Here is a 25,536-nt window from a genome sequence, read left to right as displayed (position 1 = left end):
CAATATTAACATAATTTAAAGAAAATTTAAGTTTTTTTTTTAAATATTCGTAAACTACTAATAAATTAAAAAAACTCTCATTAGGATGCAATGATGCCAAAGCAACAGCATGGGAATGAGTAAAAGAAATGTTGGCCTTTTAAATACATTCATTAAAGCTGACATTTAATTTGTCCCAGGTTTTATCTGGTAAGCTGAAATGCTATAAAGAAAATGGCATCTTGTAATGATTGTGCTGCAGAAAGCAGATCAGTTTGGTGTCTATGGCTGAATTACCTAAAAGTTAATGATTACAGTGGAATTTCTTAATTTGTATATCGCAGTTCCTGTATGGTCTGGTTACTATGGCAACACTGATTCTCTCAATGGCTGCAGATAAATCACAACTCAACTTTTCCGTACGAGACACGTATTACTCTTACTTACTGATAGAGAAGACGTTAGAAAAATGTAGAAGAAAGTCAAAAAATGTTTGGGTGATATCGCTGTTTTTAAATGAGCTTGTTTTTCATTTGTTTAACTGATTGTCATGGCAGTTTTTAACTATGCAGTTTACCAAATCTGATTTAATAACTAAGTAGTGTATTGATTCTGAAGGTTTATTGATGATAACCCCAGCTTACTAAAATAGACATAAACAAACTAAAAATAAACAAGAGTTAATTCAAATCACATAGAAAAAAAATCTCCAACTATCAGTGTGGTTACCAAAATTAACAAATTAACAACTAAACAATTACGTGGTTTAGATACTCAGACTTCAAAAGTAATCATAGCAAAGCATAAGTACTCAGAAAGCTTAGGGTATCAATCATATGCATAAATGGTCTATCTATCTATCTATCTATCTATCTATCTATCTATTTATCTATCTATCTATCTATTTATCATATATATATATATATATATATATATATATATATATATATATATATATATATATATATAGATGTATATATATATATATATATATATATATATATATATATATATATGTAAGAAGGCCAGTATGGTGGCCTGAATTTATGGGAGGAGCCCGGGGGGTATTTAACCAGCCCACTCGCCTGTGGTCTTTGTCGGTTTCCTGTGCGCAATACTACGTCACTAGGCCGACTACTCGAATTTCGTTGCTGTTCGGAAACTTCTCTCTACCAGAAGTCTCGTGGTTTTCGTTCCTGTTCGTGTTTTGTACAACGCCTCTGGCTCGACTGCCACAGGTAAGGGTCTCGATTGACCTTCCTTTACTAAAACATTAAATTTTTGAGTATCGTAAAACTTGAAATATCTCGAGTCGTTCGTTACGAAACCGGGTCGTTTATCACTCAAAACGCACCATTTTGGCAGCGCCCTTCATTTCACGGGCCTCATTTCAGTAGGAATTGCTCGAAGAAAAATCTGCACTGTTTCCGTAAATTGTTGTGTTATCTGCCTCATCACCGTGTTCCACAGACAAATCGTTGCCAGTCGCATCACACGGCACAACGATTCGTACCTCTGCCACAGCTGGCTCACGTAGGTAATTTCATCATTTCACTCATTTCTGTCACTCACTGCGCCCCGATTCGAATCCAGTCGCATTCGCTTAAATTCGCCGATTCGTTCCGGTGTGCCCCAGTTGCTCGGCCTCATTTCGGTACATGCTCCAGAGCCCGCTCGTTGCTAATCGTTCGGGTCTCTGTCATGGGAATCATTTCGTTCCGAATCGAAACCAGTCGCATTTCTCAAAACGCACGGGTTCGATCGACGTGTCCCAGTTGTGTTGGCCTCATTTCAGTACATGCTCTAGAGCCCGCTCGTTGACGGTCGCAGGCTGCGTCCTCTCCGATTCGTAGCTCTATCATGGGAAACATTTCATTGTCACGTAGTGCGTTCAGTTCGAATCCGGTCGCATCCCTGTGCATCGATTCGTCCGGACGGCCCCAGGTATTTTTCAGCCTCATTTCAGTGCATGCTCCAGAGACCGGTCGGTTCCAGTCGCAGTTCGTGGCCAGTCGATCCAGGCCTCTGTCATGACAGAAGTTGTTCATTTCATTTCACTGTCACGCTCCGCGCTCCGGTTCGAATCCAGTCGCACATACACATGCACCGATTCGTTCCGGTTCGCCCCAGGTTATTTCCCACATTTCAGTACATGCTCCAGAGTCCGCTTTGTTGTCAGTTGCACTTGCGACGCGACCATTTTGTGCCTCTGTCATGGCAATCATGCTTCATTTCACTGTCACTTACAGCGCTCCGACTCGAATCCAGTAGCATCCGTGATGCATCGATTCGGTTCGGCGTGCCCCAGAGGGAACGGCCACATTTCACTTTTTCCAACAGGTTGCCTTATTGTACGGTCACAATTACAGCACTTATTCATGCTCCCGCATTGGACATGGGTCATCTCACACTTCGTCCTTTACGCAAATGATACGTCGGATTGGGACAGCAAAGAAAAAAAAAAAAAAGGAAACAAAAAATGATGATGATAAATAAATGGCGGTGATAAAAAAAAAGGAGTGGTGGCGAAAAAATGTCTACTCAACGGTGCACTTCGGTCGTGTTAGCCAGCCGTTTACGTCACTCTTCAGTTTACTTGTTAGGCTCCTCACCAATTGTCATCTGTTGTTTCTCTCTCCAGGTCAGTCAAGTTCAGTAGGTCCACCCTGCACCAGCTTGGACGTTATCTTCCCAGGTAAAAAAAAAAAAAGGGGGAGAGAAGGGAAGGCGTGGAATATGCGACAGCAACCATGCTGGCATACATATATATGTATGTGAAGGCTTGTGACAATATATATATATATGTATACACGTTCGCTCCCGCCTTAGTGCTCAGCAATAAGTGGATTCGCTTGGTAAAATAGAGAAACAGTCTTGACTTATGTCACCCTCTATAGGTTCCGGTCGTCCATCCTTCGTCCCCAAAGAGATAGGACATCACTCCTAGGGCACGATTCACCTGGAGCCATGTCCCAACTCGGCAGCGAAGACCTTACCGCCCCCTTGTCTCCTCGCCCGCCTTCAGTGAGCGACAGCGTACAGTCCTTCAGGGGTTGGACTATCCCCAGGCTGACGGCGGAGCTGAGACGCAGGGGCATTCCCTTCCCCGCTACGGCTAGGAAGGCAGAGCTTTTCAGGCTCCTCTCTACCCCTCCAGCTATGGCCGGGCCTAGTACCCCGCCTCAGGCTACGCTCCAGTCCATCTCAGCGGCTATAGGCCAACTGCATGCTATGGTGTCATCCCTAACCAATACGGTCACGGACGTCCAGGCCAGAGTGACGCTCCTAGAAACTCTCCCAGCCACAACCACCCCTGTTCCGGTTCCAGTCCCGTCACCACTGCCGACAGGTAACGAAGGAACATGTCCCGTGGTCTGTCCAGCACATCTGGTGCCGGCCGGCATAAGGAAGGACATCTTGGACGGCAAGGATGTCAACCTGGCCTCCCTGCTTATTTCAGTACATGACCTTGCAGAGAACAAGGCTTACTCCTGGGGAGATTTCTCCGTAGTCCTCAAAGCTAAGGAACCCAGGCTGAATCGTAAACTTTCCATCCCAGAGTTTGCCCTAGCCTTTGGGATGCTGAGAGACGTCATTTGCTCAGCATCCCCTGCCAGGAGGGAAGAGCTAGATTTGTACCTCCACACGGTAGTGGACCTAGGATACAAATACGGAGGCTTCTCCTTTTACGACTATCATCGGTCATTCTCAGCCAAGGCAGCCGCTAAACTGGCACAGTTCCAGTCACCCACAGACTGGAGCCTTATGGACACCGAACTGTTCTGCCGGCATTTTGCCGGCCTTCGTTCACCCCTGTGTGCCATCTGCCAGTCCTCCACCCATACCGCTTCCTGGTGCGCCAACATACCGGTTAGTCGCCCGGTAGAGTTCCCCTCCACCTCTGGTGCAGCCCTAGGCCAATCAGGCCCTGCGCCAAAGAATCAAGTAGACAAATTTGGACGTACGGTCCGAACCGTAGGGGGAGTGGCCATCTGCAATAATTATAACTATGGCTCGTGCAATTTTAGCCAGTGCCGCCTACTGCACATCTGTGTCATATGTCACAGAGCGCACCCCAGAAATTTGTGCGAGGTCAAAGCACAGAAGGGCTCATGACTGAGCCGCATAGACGTCCTATGCTTGGGCTTCTACCTCACTATGCACCCCACTCCTTCACTAGCCACCTTCCTCATCGGTGGCTTCAAGACAGGCTTCCACACCGGCCTCATCTCCCTACCCCACCAGACCTACGAGTGCAGAAACCTCCGCTCAACAGCCTCTGACGAGCAAGCCATTGACCAACTGCTGCAGAACGAGGTGGAACGAGGCTTTGTCATAGGTCCCTTCACACAGCCCCCCTTCAATACGTGGAGAGTTAGCCCTATTGGGCTTGTCAAGGGCAAATTTTCTAATAAAAATCGTTTGGTGTACGACCTGTCTGCGCCTCGTTCTTCCCACATTCCCAGCTTAAACTCCTTGATTCCTTCCGAAGAGTTCTCATTAAAATACGCCTCTGTGGACATGGCGATTCAGGCCATCCTTAAAGTAGGCACAGATGCGTGGCTGGCCAAAGCCGACATATCCGACGCCTTTAAACTATTGCCTATCCACCCGTCCCTCTGGTGCTGGCACGGAATTAAATGGAGAGATCAATATTATTTTGCCACTAAGTTAACGTTTGGCTCTAAAAGCAGCCCGTGGCTGTTCGACACGTTCGCGCAGTCTCTCGAGTGGATTCTCCTGCACAAAGTTGGTTGTCAGCAAGTTATCCACTACTTGGATGACTTCCTGTTGATCGAACAGCCAGGCACACCTCCAAGGGACCTCGACAAATTAAGGACCGTCTTTGGGAACCTCAATGTTCCCATCGCTGAACATAAGGTGGACGGGCCCGCGCAATCAATCACCTTCCTCGGAGTCAATCTAGACACCAGCTCCATGCAGCCCAGCCTGCCCCTCGACAAACTGGCCCGCATCAGGGCAGTTCTCCACGAGTTCACCCTCACCAGGGGATGTACAAAGAGGCAGCTACAGTCGCTGTTGGGCATGCTCAACTATGCCATGCGTATAATTCCACAAGGTCGCTCCTTTGTCTCACGCCTGTTGGTCTACCTTTCTCAGGCACAAGACCCGGATCAAATCCTATGCCTAGATACCGCAGCCTTAGCAGACCTGTCGATGTGGGACGAGTTCCTGTCCACCTGGAACGGTATCTCTCTGTTCATCCCGTATATCTCACCTCTCTCGCCACAGGTAGTGACAGATGCCGCAGCCTCCACAGGGTTTGCGGCAATTTTTGGCCACCATTGGTTCGCCGGACCCTGGCCTTCTCAAATACTCAGGATCCCTGGGTTTAGTCAGTCTTCATCCCTTTTCGAGCTCTACCCCATGGTAGCAGCCGCCCAGCTCTGGGGTCATACCTGGACAGGACAAACTGTAGGTTTCACCACCGACAACCAGGCCACAGCCGAAATTGTCAACAAGGGCAGGTCCAAATCTCTCTCCGTGATGTCCTTCCTACGCAGGCTGGTGCAGCTGTCTCTGCAGCATCAGTTTAATGTTTACTGCACGTTTATCCCAGGAAAGTACAACTGTGCAGCTGACGCATTGTCCCGCTTTAATTTCCTGTCCTTCTTCCAGCAGGTTCCCAGTGCAGATACGGTCTCAGCTCCTATCCCGCATTGGTCTCAGTTGGCATACAGCACTTCCTCTCACTTCAGGATCCTACCAAACCGTCCATCTTCTCGTCCCACGCGATCCGAGCCATCCTGCGCGGCATCCAGAAGCAACAGCCGCCAATAAAAGTCAAACGGCTCCCCATCACCAGTTCCATCTTCAGGGACATGTCCACCATGCTTACCAGTTACCCCTTCGGTGTTCTCCCCAGTCTGGTCATACAGGCAGCCATTTACCTGGCCTACTATGGCTTCCTACGGCCCAGCGAGTTCACTCATAACAGCCCACACACTCTAGTCCTTCGCAGACGTCATCTGCTCCGTTACCAGGACCACTTCATCCTCCACCTCTCGGTAACCAAGACCCAGCAAACAGGCACCGGCGTAGATATCCACCTCTACAAAACCAACAACGCCTGGTGCCCGGTCGCTGTGCTTACACAGTTACTCTCTCGGCTACCCGAGCTCCCGGACTCTAGCCCTCTTTTGCCCTTCCCGGTCAAACCATTAACGAACTGCCAGTTCATTAAACATGTTAGGATTCTCCTCCGCAACTTGCTCCTCAATCCCGGTGAGTATTCCGGCCACTCCTTCCGCATCGGAGCAGCTTCATCCGCATCCCGACATGGGGTCCCGGACCACGTCATCAAAAGATTGGGCAGGTGGAAATCGGCCTGCTTCACTCGGTACATCCCTAACCCACAGGTAGAGATGTCTCGAGCATTCACTCAACTTGCTCAATAAAGGTTAAGCTGGAAACAATAAAACTCTCTTATCCCTACCTAAGTGTTTTGCCCCCTTATTCCGCCCATTAGACCAGGGCACACTTTCAGGTCCATTTCATATAGGGTATCTCATGATAAGTTTGTATTGTTCGGATACGTATCGGTCATAGGGCTTCAGCCATAAGTAAGAAGGCCAGTATGGTGGCCTGAATTTATGGGAGGAGCCCGGGGGGTATTTAACCAGCCCACTCGCCTGTGGTCTTTGTCGGTTTCCTGTGCGCAATACCCACCCTCCCATCCCCTTTTTTAGGGCATTTATCAAAACATTTCTCTTCAAACACATTCATTTCTAATTACTGGGTATGCCCCCTTATTTTGGTATACCGTCCATTAGACCAGGGCACACTTTCAGGTCCATTTCATATAGGGTATCTCATGATAAGTTTGTATTGTTCGGATACGTATCGGTCATAGGGCTTCAGCCATAAATATAAATATATATATATATATATATATATATATATATATATATATTTGTGCTCATAAGTTTACATACCCTGGCAGAATTTATGATTTCTTTTTCAGATAATATGAATATATGAATGATATTATGTTATTCGTATTCCTAAATTGTCCCTTATGCTATTGGCTCTGGATTTAGTTGAAATATTCTCCCTCTGATCTCCCCCCTACCCCTGCAGCCATTTTTTTCTGTTGCCATGGACGTTATTAGAGCCAAAGGACCAGTGTATGACAGCCTCAGCCGGGGCTCCAATCAGACCAAGCCTCCAATGCGTTTCGCTCAGCCCCCATGGGGTCATGTGTTACGGACAGAAACATGTTGAGGATGTGGCCTGGTTGTAGCCCAGGCTGAGGCTGTCATAAACTCTTGCATAGGTATTTGCAGAAATGTACGACTTCAAGGACTTTTTTATTTTTCACTAGATGCCTGGAGCTGGGATGAGATCCGTTCTTGTCTGCGCGCCCAGCGGTTTGTTGTAGAGGAGGACCTTGAGGAGCCTTGAGTGGTACCTGTTCATTTTCAGTTTTGGGCCACAGGCCAACCACAGGCACTGATCAAGTTTGTCGATTATGCCTGCGCTTTCTGCCTTTCTGCCTCTCTCTTCTGTTCATAGAAGCTGTACTATAGGTTCTATGAATGCAAGATGGACAGATAAATAAAAGGCCCACCCTTTACAATAATAGACCTATTTTCCATTCATGGAAGCTATAATAAAGCTTTTATGAATGGGGGAGTGAGGTAGACAGGGAGGACATACTTAGCAGGAGCCTTCGGTGCAAGCGAACCTTATTTTTTATTTTTTAAGGTCAGTGGTGGAGGCAGCGTCGTGATTGACAATAGATCTACACCGGGGGACATTTATTTTTACTTTTTAAATAAAGGACTTCTCAAAAACTGTCTAATGTCTTCTTTACACTACACATTTTTTGCTTCCAGATTCTGATAAGCTCCCTGCCCACAGACCCCCAAAGCCACCAGCCAGGGTTGTGGGAAAAAGGCCCTTGTATCCATCAACATGGGGACAGGGTGCTTTGGGGGGCCCCCCAGTGTTGAGGGCATGTGGCCTGGTATGGTTCAGGAGGGGGCGGGCACTCACTTGTCTCCTTCCTGTCCTGACCTCCTGGGGGGAGGGGGGGACCCCACGCCGTTTTTTTAAACATTTTTTAATTTCTGACAATTGTTTTTTTTATATTCAGCTGTCAGCGGGGATCCTTACTGATAGCTGCTGACTCATCAGTTGTTAAGGACGTGACAGCCGCCTGTTCCTTAACAACTATATTGTTTAGTGGTTGCTAATGAGTGGGCAGCCGTCCACTCCTTAATTAGTACACATTCCACACATACCACATGCCTGGACCACTACTTAAAGTGGGTGTAAACTCTTACACACCACTTTTACCTACAGGTAAACCTATAATAAGGCTTACTTGTAGGTACTGGAAATATCTCCTAGACCTGCATGGTTTAGGAGTTATTTACCATATACGCTTGTGCCGATGTTATCGGTGCATGCACACTAAATAAAGGGCACAATCATGCCCCTTCTTTAGGGCCCGTGCCATGACTATTGGCTCTCGCACGTATATGCGAGAGTCACTTTATGCGACACTGGCCAGTCACAGATTCGGAGTCCAAGGCCACGGAAGGAAGAGGGATGAAGATGGACGCGGCCACCAGCAGGAACATCATGGACATAGCAGGCTTAGTTTGCAGGTAAGCTACATAACAGGCTAGTATGCATACTAGCCCAGTATGCTTTAACTTTGCAGGGGAATAAAGAAGAAGTAAAACTCATCAGGGTTTTCTTCCTCTTTAATTACTGCATGCATTTAGTTATTTATTTCCTTCTGTGAATTAAGTTTAATGCCTGTTCATGCGGTTTTTACCAAGCGTTTTGTGGTAAATACCCTAGAACGGTATAGTGAATTGACAGTTACACAATCCCATGCAATATTAAGGCAAAATGTGTCCAGACGCCTAAATATCACATGCGAGTTCCTTTTGTGAATGGAGCCAAGCATCACCCTGAAGACACTTTCAAAATCATATAAATGGCAATCCATGCTAGTAACTTCTAGTTATATCTCAACTATACTTACTTGCTCATTGGAATAAAGAACATCATCATTCCTAACATGCAATATTGATAAGACATTTAAGACATTTATACTCCTAACTGCAAAAAAAATCATGAAACACTTACAGCTCTCCAACTGCATTGCGCATGTCTGTACATCCATAGGGAAATTCTTCAAGTCCATTGGACAGGACAACGTTAATGTTAGTCTATAACAGATCAACAAGAACATTCGGTTTATGTTTTAATTTCCACAATTCATTTTTTAGGTAGATGATAAAGTATAATGAAACATGCATCACGTGTATCTCCTTGAAAACCCAACTTTATTGTGCTTCATGCTGGAAAAAATATGTTTACCTGTGCCTATTGCACATTGCATGTTTATCTCTAGGGTAACAGAGCAGTGGCTAAACTTACAGAGTGATTTGAGCCACATCTCCCAGATATTTAGCAACATAAAATCAGGATTCGGACATACATTTTAATTCCAAAAATCTGTAGACACCTTATCATTCTTTCTATATGAACTTGGGTAAACTTGCAGGATGAGAAGATCTGACTTGTAACTTGTAACTCTCCTGTTTAATGGCAGCTGCTGGTCTCATTGCATCATCCTGATTTTGGCTGAGCGGTGCTTTCCCTGTCTAAGGCCGCGTACACACGCGCGGACTGTTCGCCCAACTTTGTCCGTCCAACAGTTTCGGCAAACAGTCCGCTCAAACTTAGCATGGACGGACATGGCCACACACGACGAACGAACAGTTTGCTGAAACCGTGCGCGATGACGTGAACGGCACGTACGACGGGACGAAAAATACGACGTCCTATACACTGCATTATAGCTTTCGGCGTGAAAATCCTTTCTGAGCATGCGTGCAACTTTGTTTGACGAACAAGCCTACACACGAGCGGACTGTTCGCTGAAACAAGGTTTCAGCGGACAGTTTTACGGAATTTCCGAAAAACCTTGTTCATCCAACTGTCCGCTGAAACTGTCCGCTGAAAGCCCACACACGAGCGGACTGTCCGCCCAAACACTGTTCAGCGGACAAAGTTGGGCGAACAGTCCGCCCGTGTGTACGCGGCCTAACTGTCCACCTACAGGGTGATTGATGTAGACACAGCCTTTGTGTAGAGACCAAATCTGTTTTAAAGTAAACGCCCCTATCGTTTTCAGCCAAGGAAGATGCCATCTTTGCCTCTGTTTAATCTTCAACTGCTATGGTGCTGCCCATGTGATTCGTTATGACACCAGCCATTGGATGGTTTGATAGTTTGGCATAGAGCACAGCCAATGTGCAGTTAGCATTCCCAACATGCCTTTTTTTTAACTGTTTAAATCCATGGGTTTACTTCCACTTTAAGCCTGCCAAGCCTTAGTGTTACGCTTGTGATAATGTTTTCAACACATGCTTCAAGCTCTCTGTTTGTCTGCCTTGTTCCCATGCCTTGACCTTTACCTTTGCCTGACCCCCACCCTGCCTGCTAGTTTGAATTTCCTTTTTATAGATCTTGGATTGGACTTTGGACTACTCTCTTTTGGCCATGTATTTGACCCTGACTACTCTTTGAACATTGCCTGTCCTGAACCCAGACTCCCATTGGACCACTCTGCCTGTGTGCCAAATACAAGTACCTGTTTGCTGTGCTGAGCGTGCACCTATCTCAATGTGGTATGTAGGCACTATAGCATTATGCAACTGAGTATCGGTAGGCCTGCTTGCCTTATGGGAAAGGGAGCTGCTATACTTGAAGAACACAGAGCCAGCTAAAGGTGCCTGACCACCAATGCTAAGGGTAGGCATAACACTAACTAACAATCAGTGTTCTAATTCATATTTGAGGTGCCTAGTAGAGTTAAGGTTAGAGGCAAGTATAGGTCCCTTTAGTACCTTCACACCAAACGAGTCAAGCTATTTCTTTGTGTATCTGGCTTTGTGCACAGGGTAGATTCATGCTTGGACATTCAAGGGTAGAACACAACTATATTTTGTATGCTGTAACAATACCAGTATCCTCACCGGAAATGCCTGGACTCAATAATTTAGAGAGATGTCCACATACTTTTGACTATATAATAGGTGTCATGTTCAGGTATCAACAAAATTTTGGCCATAGTGTAGCTTATCCCAGAAAACCAATATGAGTCGAGAACTTCCAGGTCTGCAGAGAAATTTGGTGGTAGTGTGGGGGGGGGGGGGGGGCTGTTATATTTCAGTCTGCAAATGATCAAGACATTGTTGATTTTGTCAAGTTGAAATGGATGAGCTGCACACTGATGCCATTACCAAAATAAATCAGCTACATGATTAAGCCTTTTGTGTGGTGAAATGCAGTGGAGTAGAAGATTATATGTTGTGAATATTTTATTTATTATATTAAAGCTGATTTTACATCAGTGATGGCATCAGCATCCTACCCGTTTATTTCTGCTTGGTAAGTAGAACAGCTGAGTGGAGATCTGCTCTTGGGCCTGCTCCTGATAGGATCTGGAGGTACAGGGTAAGAGGAAAGTTTGGAGTGACATAGCTGCTATTGATGCCCCAATATATTTTTGGCTTACATTATCCCATTAACCCTAGGGATTCCATTAGAGGGCAGACTAGGAGCCAATGACAGATTACAAGCTGTTGTGGGTGATTTTAATGGTCACTTAAGAAAGACTGTATTATCAGATGAATGTGATATCTAGGTCAACAAACTGAAAGTGACTTGTGATGAAATAAGCCTAAACTGTGCTGTGCCAAATACAAACATTGTGAAAGCATCATATGATATGCCAGCAAATCAGAGGCAAAATACACATGATTAAAGCCCAACTCAAGAAAATTTGAAAATTCTCCCTTGTAGGGGGCTTTGCCCATGCAGCAAGGGTTGACTAGTGTTTAGTCTAGGGGAGCATAAAAGCACTTTTACTTCCCCAATTCTCTACTCCCCCAGGCAGATGGCATTCTCCAATGCTCTGGGAGTGGACTGGCCCTCAGTGTCATTACATCAAACACAATGCTATGGACTATGCATCAGGCTTGATGGTATCAGGACCTTAGACTACTAAAGCATAGGGAAGAGGATGCCTTGGGGACCAGTAAACGGCATGGAGGAGAAAAGGATCAGGTAAGAAAATCGTTTTATTTATGCTCTCTAGACATAAACAATGAATAAACAATTTTGAAGTTTCCCAAAGTTAAGCTTAAAATGTATGGCCTGAATACAACATAATTAGTGCAAGGAATATGGCCCCTCACCAATCAGCAAAAGTCTTTGTAATACCACACTTGCCACTGTCTTTTTTACAGCTATGAGCTATTTTTATTATTTTTAAACCTTTTAAATGGTATAACATTTTCTACATTATACACAGTGTTATATAGTTATATAGTATATATATTTTTGTGAATGGATGATTACCGCTTGTGGAAAGGGGGTGGAGATTGGTGTTGCCAACCGCCTGTAGATTTTTGGGCTTCCATTAAAGTCCGTTACGGGCACCGTGGCCCATAAAAAAGATGGTGGCCGCGAGCCGACCATGCAACTGCGCATGCGCCATTCCGATACTGGCTGGGCTCGGGAAAGCTCATACGTGCTCGGCCGGGTGGCGCTTGTGCAGTAACGTAATTGCGCCACCCGGCAAAATTTTTGAATTGGCTTGAAAGAGACCACAGTGGCCAGCGACTCTTACAGTACACTCGTCAGAGGCGGAGGAGCCAAACAGGGGTGACAGGAAGGAGGAGGAGCGTGAAACCATGGGGGATATCATAGCAAAAAGAGGACAGAGTGAGAGAAGGACATTGGAGGTGGGAGGCTGAAGCCGTGCCATGCAGGGGACCGGGACTGATGTTCTCTGTCCGCCATCATATTACTTCTCCAGTCCACATCATCAGTGTGCTGTGTCCTCCTCCTGTGCCCCTTTCACCTCTCCACAGGTCAGGGCATCACAATGCAGAGTACTCCACAGTGCGGTACTGTGGAGAGGTGAAAGGGGCACAGGAGGAATACACAGCACACTGATGATGTGGAGAAGTAATATGATGGTGGACAGAGGAGGAGGCTACTGTGAGGGGGTTAGGAGGACACTATCATATTCACAGCCTCTGTCCAATGCACCTTCACTGGCACATCTTTATTTTTTGCATATTTATTTTGCTTTCTATGTGTGTTTCCCTGCACTTATTTATTTGTTTTGCTTTTCATGCTGGATGAAGGGTGTGGGTCTTCAGGCATACCCTAAAATCTAGGCTTGGGGGGGGGGGGGGGGGGGGTCTCTGTTGGAGTAGAACTTTAGTTAGAAAATTAAGTCCTACTAGATCAGTTCAGGCTGGCCCCATTTGCAGGTATAGCTACTGTATGTAAAACATTAAATATAAGTGCCTATACTGTTTAAAATCCAGTAATATACTGTTTTACCCTGCTCTGCACATACTCAGTTGCTCTTTATTTTTAGGAATTTTTAGGCACTGCTGACAGCCTTAAATTGGAATTAAACCCTCCTATCCTTTACAACCAAGGAAGCTGCTTCTGTTTAATCTGCAACTGCCTAATGCCACGTACACACGATCGGAATTTTGGTCGGAAAAAGCTGTGATGGTTTTCCTGACGGAATTCCGATGGGATTTCGCTCAAGCTGTCTTGCATACACATGGTCACACCAAATTCCGACCGTCAAGAATGCGGTGACGTACAACCCAGTAGCCAATAGCTTCCATCTCATAGTTGAATCTGAGCATGTGTGAGTTTTTGCATGTCGGAATTGCATACACATGATCGGAATTTCCAAAAGAAACGTTTTTCCGTCTGGAAAATTGAGAACATGCTCTCAAATTTTATGCTGGCGGGAATTCGGCCAGCTAAATTCTGATGGAGCATACACATGGTCGCATTTTCCGATGAAAAGCTGTCATCAGTCTTTTGCTGGCCAAAATTCCAATTGTGTGTACGCGAAAATAGTGCACATGCGATTATTTATGACACCAGCCATTTGATTGTTTGACAGTTTGGTTGAGGACATAAGCAAATGTGACAGTTAGCAATCCCAACATTCCAGGAAACATTAAATCAATGGATTTAGTTCCACCTTATGATTTACTGCTGGGGCTCTGGTCTTCAGCAAAATGGCAGCCTCCAGCAAGAAAAAAACAAGAGAAATGCTGGAGGCAATTTACAGCACACATTCATTTTGGAAACAAAATTATTAATGTGGAATGTATGTTCCCTGTTAAAGAACATTATTTTATATTAATTTGTTATGGGTAAGGTTCCTGCTTTAATACTCGTTTGTTGACCATGAGGAGAAGGGTCCACCGGGCCTTTTGGCTAAGTAGACCTGAGTGTGCCTTGCCCAGTTAGGAGTCTTGCATCTTGAGGGGGTTAGGGAAAGGTCAATCCTTTTCAAGAGGGGCTAAAAGACACACCTAAGTGTAAATTTTTTGCTTGTGTGCACATACACTTTTTTGTTCTCTTTTGATGGTTAGTTTTGCACACCGCACTGCGGATTCAAAAAATAATAATACAGCAGAACCTTATAAATGTGCAATAGATGCTTCTAATAGAAACATATTATGTCCATGGTTGCTATATAAGTAGTCCCCTTCGTACAAGTTAAAAAATAGAAGAGCATGAGGAATAGTCAGATCCTATGAAATTCACAAGCAATATTTAGACATAAGGTCTGAATCATTCTAGAATTTAAATTAAGAGGTTATTGTTGGTAATATTTTATCAAGTAAAATGGGCTTAAATCAGTAAGAAGACTAAAATAAAAAAAATCCAAATCATAATAAATTTCAGTCTGATGTTCAATGACTTATCAGCATAGCTTTATTTACAAAGGGAAAGCTTACAAGCAGTCTGTCAAACCATTACATTAGATGGAATGGTACTTCTAACCTAAGTGACATCAAATGTCATTTCATTGAGAAATAGAAGCCAGTTGGGTGCCATTGTGAAATGAACTGGATAATGGACTTGACATTTTACCAAGTTAAAAATTCTGAAAACTTATGCAAAATGGTGTTCACAGCTGTATATTGGAATGTAACAATGTGCTGACAGACATCAGACACAAAAGTTTCATATTTCAAAGGAAAGCAAATATATTCTTTACTTCACAAAGCTACAAATTTAAACAGTTGTTAATGGTTAATAACTAGAACACATTCCAGTGTTTAAATATGCATTTTTATGTTTAATTTAAAATGTTTACTTTTCTATCGAATCAAGGGAGGACTAGGCTGACAGGCAGGTGCACATTTACCTCTCTTTTTATTACTAATAAGATATGTTGGGCTGGTGGAGATACTTAACCATTCAGACATTGATCACAGTGGGGATGATTTATTAAAACTGGAGCACACAGAATTTGGTGCAGGTGTGCATAGTAACCAATCAGCTTCTAACTTTGGCTTGTTCAATTAAGTTTTGGCAATAAAACTTAGAAGCTGATTGGTTACTATGCACAGGTGCACTGCATTCTGTGTAATCCAGTTTTAGTAAATCTTCCCTGCTGTGACCTGCAGTCAGTGGCAGATGCTGGTCATTATACAGCTACATGGTCTATGTTGAGACCTGTGATTACAGAGTCTAGCATAGGAAGGTTTATCAACACTAACTTCTTTTGAGATGCCATATGGCTGACTAGCCCTTTGGTGTGTGCCTAAATCTGTGATAGGGATGAGTTCTAAACAAGCTGCCTAAGCACTTTTAAACAAGCCCTCATTTATCTATATATCTACAAGCATTGTGGCGTAACTATTTTTTTTAAACCAAGAACAAACTTAGCTGTTTTTCTAAGGAGAGCAGATCTTGACAGCCTGACAGCCCTCCAATGCAAACAAACAGCCAAAGTTTCTAATCTGTATAAAAGCAACTAAAGTTTATAGACTTTGCTGTGATCTTTGAATTGATTAATTTTACATTAAAAGCAGCTAGAGAAGTGAGGGAGGACTTGCTGTAAAGCTCTTTTACTATGTGTTAAAACATATAAATGTATATCCAATGTCTCTGAACGTGTTGACTTTGGGTTCTGCCTAAACCTTATTTAATCATTTATTCAGTATTGTCAAGGATTGTAACTTGTTAATTTAAAATATTAGTATTTAATATCCTTCATTATAATTTATACAGTTTTAATATTTTGTTTTATTCAGTTATCAAGATAACTGAAATTAACTGGAGTAGTATTATTACACTTGCCCAATAGTATAATGGCTGCTTGTTTGCTGCCCAATACTGCCACGATTGTTCAGCTGTTGGCCAGATATTGCAAGGATTGACCTTTTTTTTCCCAATGCAATATAACAACTGCCTGCTTGTTACCCACATATTGTAATTTTCCCAGATGTTCCCAAGTATCTATATATGACGCATGACAGCAGGTAAAATTAAAAAAAAATGGTGTGGATAACAGGAAACAGCAAGGTATAAAATTGAGATGAGTAATTAAAATACCGTAGAGATGTAGAAAAACAGGGTAGGAACTATACAGGAAACCCACATTATTATCCAGCTAACCCAATAAACATTTTACCTGATGCTGTACAGGACATTTCCATTTTTGAAAATTCTCAACAGTTTGTTGTCTGTTGTGACATCATGGAAGTTTGCCCCCTTTTCATTAGCAAAGAACAAATCTGGTTTCCAAATAGAATCCAACATAGAAGGATCCAAATCTAAGGAGTCATCTGGGTATTCGCTGTAGGACAGTCTAGGGTCATTCCACTGCTGCCGCAAAAAAATGTTCACTCGGTAATCCTAGAAAAGTTGTAAATAACAAGTTAATATCATGGCTGAGATTGGTTACATCTGGCACTTTAAACTCTTCACTGCCAGTAATCCCTGCACTGCAATAGGATATACATGTAGGTACCTCTTGAAGTAAAGGCACAGAAGCCAATCAGCTTCCAGCCAGGTTTAGTTGTCAAAGCTTAATTAAACAAGCCAAATTTACATGTTGATTGGCTACCATGCACAGCTGCACCAGATTCAGAGTGATCTAGTTTTAGTAAATATCTCCCCTATAATTCACCAGCAGAGGACATTGCAGGAGAAACATCTTTAGGTTTGGGTTTGGGTTTAAACAGAGAGCAATAGTTAGTAGGGGTAGGATCCAGAAAAAAAGATAAATACCAGGTAAACTAGAAGAGACAAAGAGCACATATACATTTGTGTTGCAAGCAGTTAGTCACCCTGCATTTACATTTAAAATGTGGATGCCAGTGTGACTGCATCTACCTCACTCCTGAACCACATTTAATTTGTTTCAATAAGAAACAGATGCCTGGCTCACATTTTCATGGCTGAAAACCAGACCACATAAAAATGTGACAAGAGACATCGACTAAGATGTTTGCATTCCTGACTGCAACATTGCACATTCAGCAAAGGGTCAACCTTAAATATGACCCTTATAATTAAACAGATGCAGACAGCATATTAATTAGTGGTCACTGTATAATAAATACTTTGCCCACTAGTAACTCACATTTGTATGCCCCCAAAACATAGCTTTAAAGCTTTGGAGGATTATCCTTCTAGTGACAACTCAACATTTTTGGATTTCCTTTGCTTTCTTTCTTGGTGACAATGGTCACCAGGACAAACATAATGGCACAGCGCAGACTCAGACAGCAAAAAACCTTGAGAAAGAATCTAGCCCTTCCCTATGTATATATATATATATATATATATATATATATATATATATATATATATATATATATATATATGTGCATATGCAGTCTATTATCTAATTATGTGTTTGGCAAAATCCTGTATTTTTTTTAATTGTTCTGCACATGATTGATTGCTTAAAGTAAGCTATTTATTATTCTTGCTATTTTAAGCTAAGAAAACATTAACATTATGCAATTTATTAGTGATTCAATCACTATGATTTTGGGTTTAGAACCAGGAATTTTCAGAACAATCTATGAAAGTTCTAAAAAGACAATGTATAATCTACCTGTATCTCTCCAATCGCATTCTATCATTTATGAGTGTCTAATGACCCCTTAGGCAGGAAAAAAAATCTATTCATAATATATATATATATATATATATATACAGCTGTAAAATGCTATTATTTAATATTTGTGTAGTGGACCATAATTCATAGTTTTAATAATCTAGACTGTTCTAAGGTAAGGTTAAAATACATAAAATAAATAAAATCTTTCAATACTCCAGGAATTAATGTTTCTGTCCTCACAGTGAAATTAATTTCACGTTTCTCGTGTTTTAAATGAAGATAAGATAAAAAATAACTATTTTGGTTATTTTTTTTTAAATCATGAAGAGTATCGCCCTCTTTTCACAGCGTGAATATAGTTTTTATTAACACTGACACTGCATGTGCAAAAATGCCAAGGCACAACAGTCTGCATTCCAGCAATGCACAACAAACAACCATAATTAATCTGATATGAACAAATTATGCATTGCGGTTTTGGGAACAATAGTGTTGCAATGAGTTGATGGATTTTTAAATGCCCTCCATATGCCAAATGATATGTAGATCAGTGAATAATAGACGCTGTTATCCTAGTAATGCCACAACCGTTTAGTCAAAGCACTGTATCCTTTTTCCCTGATCCTAAGCTTGAAGAGTGCAGGCTTCTGTGCACTCTGCGCCAGATTGAGGACTCCTCATTGTCTATCTTCCAAATGATTGTTGTGACCATATGGGATTGCTGGCTTGGAGTATGTTACTGTTTTGATAAATAGGCTGTTTTTCTTTTTCTTTTTTTTTAATGGCCTAAAATTTCTGGTAAACTAAATGCAAAGTTAAAATACATAAATAGGAACTGTTTTACCTGCCAGAAGGTTTGTAGACATAGCAATAAATAGTTTATTAAACGATAAATAAAAAGCATTTTTTTCTGTCATATTTTTCTGTATATTTTTGTAATATTTGCCTTCACCCCAGAGATGTTCCATGCAGTGCTTTTTTTACTATAAGATTTCCTGTAACTGTAGCTCCCCAGTGCCAGCAGCACTTATGCAGCCCCAGACCATGACACTCCCACCACCATGCTTGACTGTAGGCAAGACACACTTGTCTTTGTATTCCTCACCTGGTTGCCACCACACATGCTTGACACCATCTGAACCAAATAAGTTTATCTTGGTCTCATCAGACCACAGGACAGTGGCCAAGACCATACAACAGTTTAACAGGACAGGTTCCACTCAGAACAGGCCTCGCCATGGTCGATCAAACGAGTTGAGTGCACGTATTCAGCATCATATCCAGAGATTGTCTTGGGAAATAGACATAGGAGTGTTGCCAGCATTTCTGCAGAGGTTGAAGGGGTGGGGGGCCAGCCTGTCAGTGCTCAAACCATACGCTGCACACTGTATCAAATCGGTCTGTCATCCCAGAAGGAAGCCTCTTCTAAAGATGATGCACAAGAAAGCCCACAAACAGTTTGCTGAAGACAAGCAGACTAAGAACATTAATTACTGGAACCATATCCTGTGGTCTGATGAGACCAAGATAAACTCATTTGGTTCAGATGGTGTCTTGCCCAAAGTCAAGCATGGTGGTGGGAGTGTCATGGTCTAGGGCTGCATGAGTGCTGCTGCCACTGGGGAGCTACAGTTCATTGAGGGAACCATGAATGCCAACATGTACTGTGACATACTGAAGCAGAGCATGATCCCCTCCCTTCGGGGACTGGGCCGTAGAGCAGTTTTCCAACATGATAATGACCCCAAACACACCACCAAGACAACCACTGCCTTGCTAAAGAAGCTGAGGGTAAAGGTGATCGACTGGCCAAGCATGTTTCCAGACCTAAATCCTATTGAGCATCTTTGGGGCATCCTCAAACGGAAGGTGGAGGAGCGCAAGGTCTCTAACTTCCACCAGCTCTGTGATGTCATTATGAAAGTGTAAGAAGACTCAAGTGGCAACCTGGTGAACTCCATGACCAAGAGGGTTAAGGCAGTGCTGGAAAATAATAGTGGCCACATAAAATATTGACACTTTGGGCCCAATTAGGACATTTTCACTTAAGGGTGTACTCACTTTTGTTGCCAGTGGTTTAGACATTAATGGCTGTGTGTTGAGTTATTTTAAAGGGGGCAGCAAATTTACACTGTTATACAAGCTGTACATTCACTGCTTTACATTGTAGCAAAGTGTCAATTCTTCAGTGTTGTCCCATGAAAAGATATAATAAAATATTTACAAAAATGTGAGGGGTATACTCACTTTTGTGAGATACTGTATGTTATGAGTGTTGTTTAATAAATTATTTAATTAATTAATTAAATCATTATTTTTACCTTGTTTGGTATTGAGATAATAAATTAATTATTTATTTACACCTATACTAAAGGACCACAGCCTATTTAATCCACAGGTTTGAGTCAAGTGTGATTATTTTAATGATTAATAAGTTCTGCCTACAATTCCATTCCAATTTCATAACAAGTCTAAAATGCTAAACTTTCTCCTCCCTCTACCTTTTGATATCATAGATTTACAAATGTATGGATTTAGTTGTATTGTGTATCTTTAATGCATAGATTTATATCGTATGGATTGTTGAAAAATGTAATTGAAATCTCAGATGTAATTTCAAAGTAAAGCAGCAGTCTGAATCTGCTTAGTGTATGGTACTTGAATTCTTGTTTGTGTCTTCCTGTGCGTAAAGCGACAGTAATTAGATTGTCTGTCACCCTGCACAGAGCCATTGTCAGACAGGAAGTGCAGGGGGAAACCTGTAATCAGAACCGCATTCTGATATATTTTTTGCACAGTGTTGGCAAAACTGTATTACAAATGCTGCTCGGAGATGAAGCAAAATTAAATCTATTTACTAGATTCTTCAGTGGCTTGTTTTGTGCAGGTATAGATAGGGCCCAAACTGGAAGAGGGATGGAGGTCATTGGTAGGCAATCAGTTGTGATGAATTAAAAAATTCTTACAAATAATATATCTGCCTTCTCCCTGCCGGTCAGCGCTTGTGTACACTGAGCTATGCATGTGAATGCATGGGAGTGACATCATCAAAGACCAGCCAACCATGCAGCCAGAGAGTCAGAACCCAGAAGGAAGACTGGGAGAAGATGGAAGTATATGTAAGGTAAGTCTGCCATAATGTGCTAATATGCATACTAGCCCATTGTGGCTAAAAGCTCATGAGGTCCCCCAAAAAATAAGTAAAATGTAAAAAAAATCCTTTTTTTTGCGGGCAGCACAGTGGCAAAGTGGTTAGCACTTCTGCATATCAGCAATAGGGTTGTTGATTTGAATATCAACCACGGCACTATCTCCATGGAGTTTGCATGTTCTCCTTGTGCCTGCATGGGTTTCTTCCCACATTCCAAAGACATGCTGGTAGGTTAATTGGATTCTGTCTAAATTGGCCCTAGTGTGTGTATGAAGGTGAGTTAGGGAACTTAGACTGTAAGCTCCTTGACTGATATGGAAAGTATGGCTCCCGAAGTGGACACCTACATAATGAAGATAAGAACCCTGGCAGTCTTGTCAATGGCTTCATTTTTGTGAGTAGTCTTCTGGGGGTTATATACTAAAATTGGCTGATTGGCTACCATGCGCAGCTGCACTCATATTCTGAGTGCACCAGTTTTAGTAAATCTCCCTCACAATGTTTTACATTTTACCCAGGGTTCATGACTATATTGCTTTCTACTTTGGAGTTTAACATCTAAATAAAAGGAATTCAATTATTGAGTTTTTATTTGTGACTATTTAGTAAGAGTAGCATAATGAAATGTGCCTCCTGACTGCTCTGCAACACTGTGATCTCCCTTCATATATGACAAATTCACTTTAAAGTGTAGCTAAAACCAAAACGCTTTAAAAAATGGAATAGAGTATAAATAGTTCTATCTGTGTTCCATTCGGGAGTATTAGCTTCACTTCTGGTTTTATAAACACAAGAAAACATCAGAGGAAATCTCTCTAAAGGAAGAGAAACAAGTGTCCCTATTGGAAGATTTGCCTGCTGTTCTCATTCTGGTAGCACCTCATAATTTTCAGAGTCACCGGTACAAAAAGAGTTGGTGAATCTCACCAGTGGGGATACAGGCAGTAATAAAAAGAGAGGCTTCAAACCTTCCCTACTTTATCCAAAACTAAAAAGTGGAAATCTTCCTAACTGTCTAAGGTGGGTTTTCCTTCACATTAGAGCGATAGCCTTTCACTTTCTCTTGTGTCTATGGGAACTAAATGTCGTTCTTCTGAAAGGGACACATATGTCAAAACAAATACAACTGACAGGAGTTCTAGACCAACACAAAATAGCAAGCAATTGTGCTGCAAGTTTGAAAATGACTTGCTAAGCTATTGCTAGACTTGCCAGGCTTAACAAATATTTTGCACAATTGCAGCAAGTCTGCATTGCATGACTCCAGATCAATTTTCTTTGAAAACATTCTGCAAGTCTGCTGCAAGGTCTGGTTCAGTTATGTTGTGCAATAGTCATCCCACCACAGGGGTCACTGTGACTGAATTTTCATGCTGTAGACTTACAGAGCTCTTGCTGTAAACTCACCACTGCAACTTTGCTCTTACTAGAGACTTGCTACACAAATTGCTACAAATTGGAACAGTGCCAACTGGAACTTGTGCTTCAAGTGCTCTGCAAGTGCACGGCTTGCCAGTGAAAACATGCAGCAAGTTAACAGACTTACAATTCAGCACTGTGACAAATTTGTGGCAAGTTATCTTTGCTATCTGGGTATCCCTACTATCCAAAATTCTCTACTATTCAATAATCCTGCTATATAAAAATAGTCTACATACTATACACGTTATATATGGAACACTGGATTTTACTGGTTTGGTCGTCTTTCACCACATGACCACAGAAAATAGGTAACTGTCCCCAAATGTATCAACCAATTCAAAATATGTCACATTATATGTAATTTTTAAAACAAATGGAATATACCATTCAAATATACAACATTTAGATGATTTCCTGAATTATATAGATATGAAAAACGTCACTTTCATCAAAAGGGAGTAGCCAGTACAAAAAAAATCACATTGCACAGTGCCAAATATTTGCATTTTGTTAATATTATACATATAAAGCAAGGAACAGCTCAAAATGTCAAACAATGCAATATTGCCTGCAGTATGACAATATCTCAGTTTTTTGATACACAGAAAGCTGCATGTGTCTGGAATCATAACAAAAGACTGAGTAATTCCTCTGCTTCAGACGCAATTTCACCAATCAATATGCTAGATCTCTGTGCACGTGCAAGTGCATTTTTTTCTCATATGGAGGCAGTAATGACTATTGACATGTGCACAGGTACGTTCCAAAATATACAGCGAAATGCGATGAGAGGACCAGAAATGTAGTAATACAAGCATAGTAAGCACGTGCCTTTATTCTCATTGAACAGCATTCTGAAAAGATGATGACATGTTTTCCCTTTATTCGACTACCTTCTGTAAATTATCATTTTAATTTAAAGAGCTCAATATGCTTTTTTTTTTGTTCATTTTGGTTGTTTTATTTGAAAGTTAAAGGACCAATAAACCTAATATTTAACCCAAATTAATTAAAAGAGATATTAAAATATATACAGATATACTTTAAAAATGTTTGGGAACCTATCAAATTTATTAGATGTTGAAAAAGCTGTGACTGTGGTAAAATAAACATTTCAAATACAGATGCCATTTAATAGTTATTTATTTAAGCATCCATCTTTCTATCTACAATGTATTTAAATAATCTGTCTATTTATCTATGTTGTATCTATCCATGTATGTCTCTCTTTCTATAAAACCCTGCCCCTGTAGTAGTGTGCATATCCTTGAAATTTGAAATTTCTACAAATGTTTTGCATTCAAATAGGTTGCGAAGAATGTCCTTAAAATATAATCTAACAAATTTAGAAAAAATACATGCTTGTTGGTGTTTCATGAAATATACTGTATAATTTGCTGGGACCTGACACAAGTTATCATGCAGTTTTAGACAATCATAAAGAAAAAATGGAAGCCAAAGGTTGCACTGACCAGAAATGGTTCATGTTCATGTCATGTGTTATAACAATAGTTATTTTCAGCAATTAGATTCTTATTTTTAGTTCTCTTTGCCAAGCATTGTTCAAAATAATAATGGTTATGACTAATAACGATTGTTACCGCACTGTGACCTGAAACTATAGAGATTTTTTTTTATAAATTATTTTACTGAAATCAATTGAAATTCACATTAATAAAACCATATATATAATTATACTTCTCCAAAAGAAAAAAAAAACAATAAGATACCAATAAATCATTTAAACGCAATGAACCAGTGTACAATCTTGCCCTTTATATCACAATTAGGCAATTGATAAACAGATTTAGTAACCATTGCATGATTAGTGTGATCGTTAAAGATACCTGACTCGAATTTAAACAGCTGGTCTTAGACAAAGCAACATAGAGCCATGGCAATGCAAATTGCCACCTTTCTTCTTTACACATACTTGGTTGGTGTGGTCTTTTGGGGTTCAGTAACTTATTTCTTCTTTAGATTACATTTGGGTGATCTATTGTGGCTGATTTACTATGGAAATAGAGACAATACTTAGCTTAGTGAATTAGCATCCATTCAATAGCAAGCAAAAATAATGTATTTTATATTTCCCTTGCAAGTGATTTGGTACTGTAAATGAAAATAGTTTCACTAAAACTAGGGATTGGTGAATGGTTCGGCCGGAGCATAAGTTCAGGCTGAACATTTGCCTGTTCGGCCGTCTTGCGAACACCTGAATTTGCAGGGTGTTCACCCCGACAAACACCCTGCAATGCACTGAGCACTGCACAGTGCATTCTGCACTCTGATTGGACAAATCTTTACCCAATCAGGGTGCGGTGTAAGCTGGTTGTTAAGGAGCTGGGCCGAGTCATCAGCTGTCAATGGGTTTCCCCGCTGACAGCTGAATAATAAAAAAAAATGTCCAGTTAAAAAATAAAGAACAAAATGGTGTGCGGTCCACCCCAGTCCATACCAGGCCCTTCAGGTCTGGTATAGATTTGGAGGGGTACCCCATGCCAAAATTAAATGTTGTTGGGTACCCCACAAAATCCATACTAAACCCTTATCTGGGCATGCCTGGCAGGTCAGGAAAGGGGGGATGAGCCAACGTGCCCCCTCCTGAACCATACCAGGCCACATGCTCTCAACATGGGGGGTGGGTGCTTTGGGGCGGAGGGGGGCTCTGCCAAGAGCCAGTGGTTGTGGGGGTCTGTGAGCAGGGGGCTTATCAGAATCTGGAAGCCCCCTTTAACAAGGGCCCCCCAGATTGTGGCCCCTCCTAAGTGAATGAGTATCAGGTACATCGTACCCCTACCCATTCACCAAAAAAGCGTCAAAAAGTAATGAAAACAAGAGACAAGTTTTTGACAATTCCTTTATTTTTAAAAAAAAAACAGTGTCCCTCGATGTAAATCCATCGTCAATCACGTTGACCTAAAAAATTGAAAAAAATAAAAAACATTCTGCCTCCTGGGGCAGCCTCCTGCCAAATTCCTGCTCTGTGCTTTGACATTTCTTATATAGGTAAGGGGTG

The 25,536-nt window shown here is 41.8% G+C and overlaps 1 protein-coding gene across 8 annotated transcripts in view; it reads right to left on the bottom strand.

Moving 5' to 3' along the window:
• The window catches only part of GLRA2 (glycine receptor alpha 2), a 262,265-nt gene that overhangs the window by 198,089 nt on the left and 38,640 nt on the right, over positions 1-25,536 (bottom strand). For all 8 annotated transcript variants that reach the window (XM_077480214.1, XM_077480219.1, XM_077480216.1 and 5 more), the window contains 2 exons: positions 16,505-16,728; positions 9,106-9,188 (listed from right to left, as the gene is read on the bottom strand). In XM_077480214.1, the coding sequence (XP_077336340.1) occupies positions 9,106-9,188; positions 16,505-16,728 (307 nt within the window). The remainder of the gene's footprint in view (positions 1-9,105; positions 9,189-16,504; positions 16,729-25,536) is intronic.

The sequence above is a fragment of the Lithobates pipiens genome, unplaced genomic scaffold (assembly GCF_037356315.1).
Source record: "Lithobates pipiens isolate NorthernLeopardFrog02 unplaced genomic scaffold, aLitPip1_a1.2 Scaffold_16, whole genome shotgun sequence".
Lineage (NCBI taxonomy): Eukaryota > Metazoa > Chordata > Amphibia > Anura > Ranidae > Lithobates > Lithobates pipiens.
The sequence above is the reverse complement of the archived record's forward strand: the minus strand, read 5'-3'. Positions and strand labels throughout refer to the sequence as shown.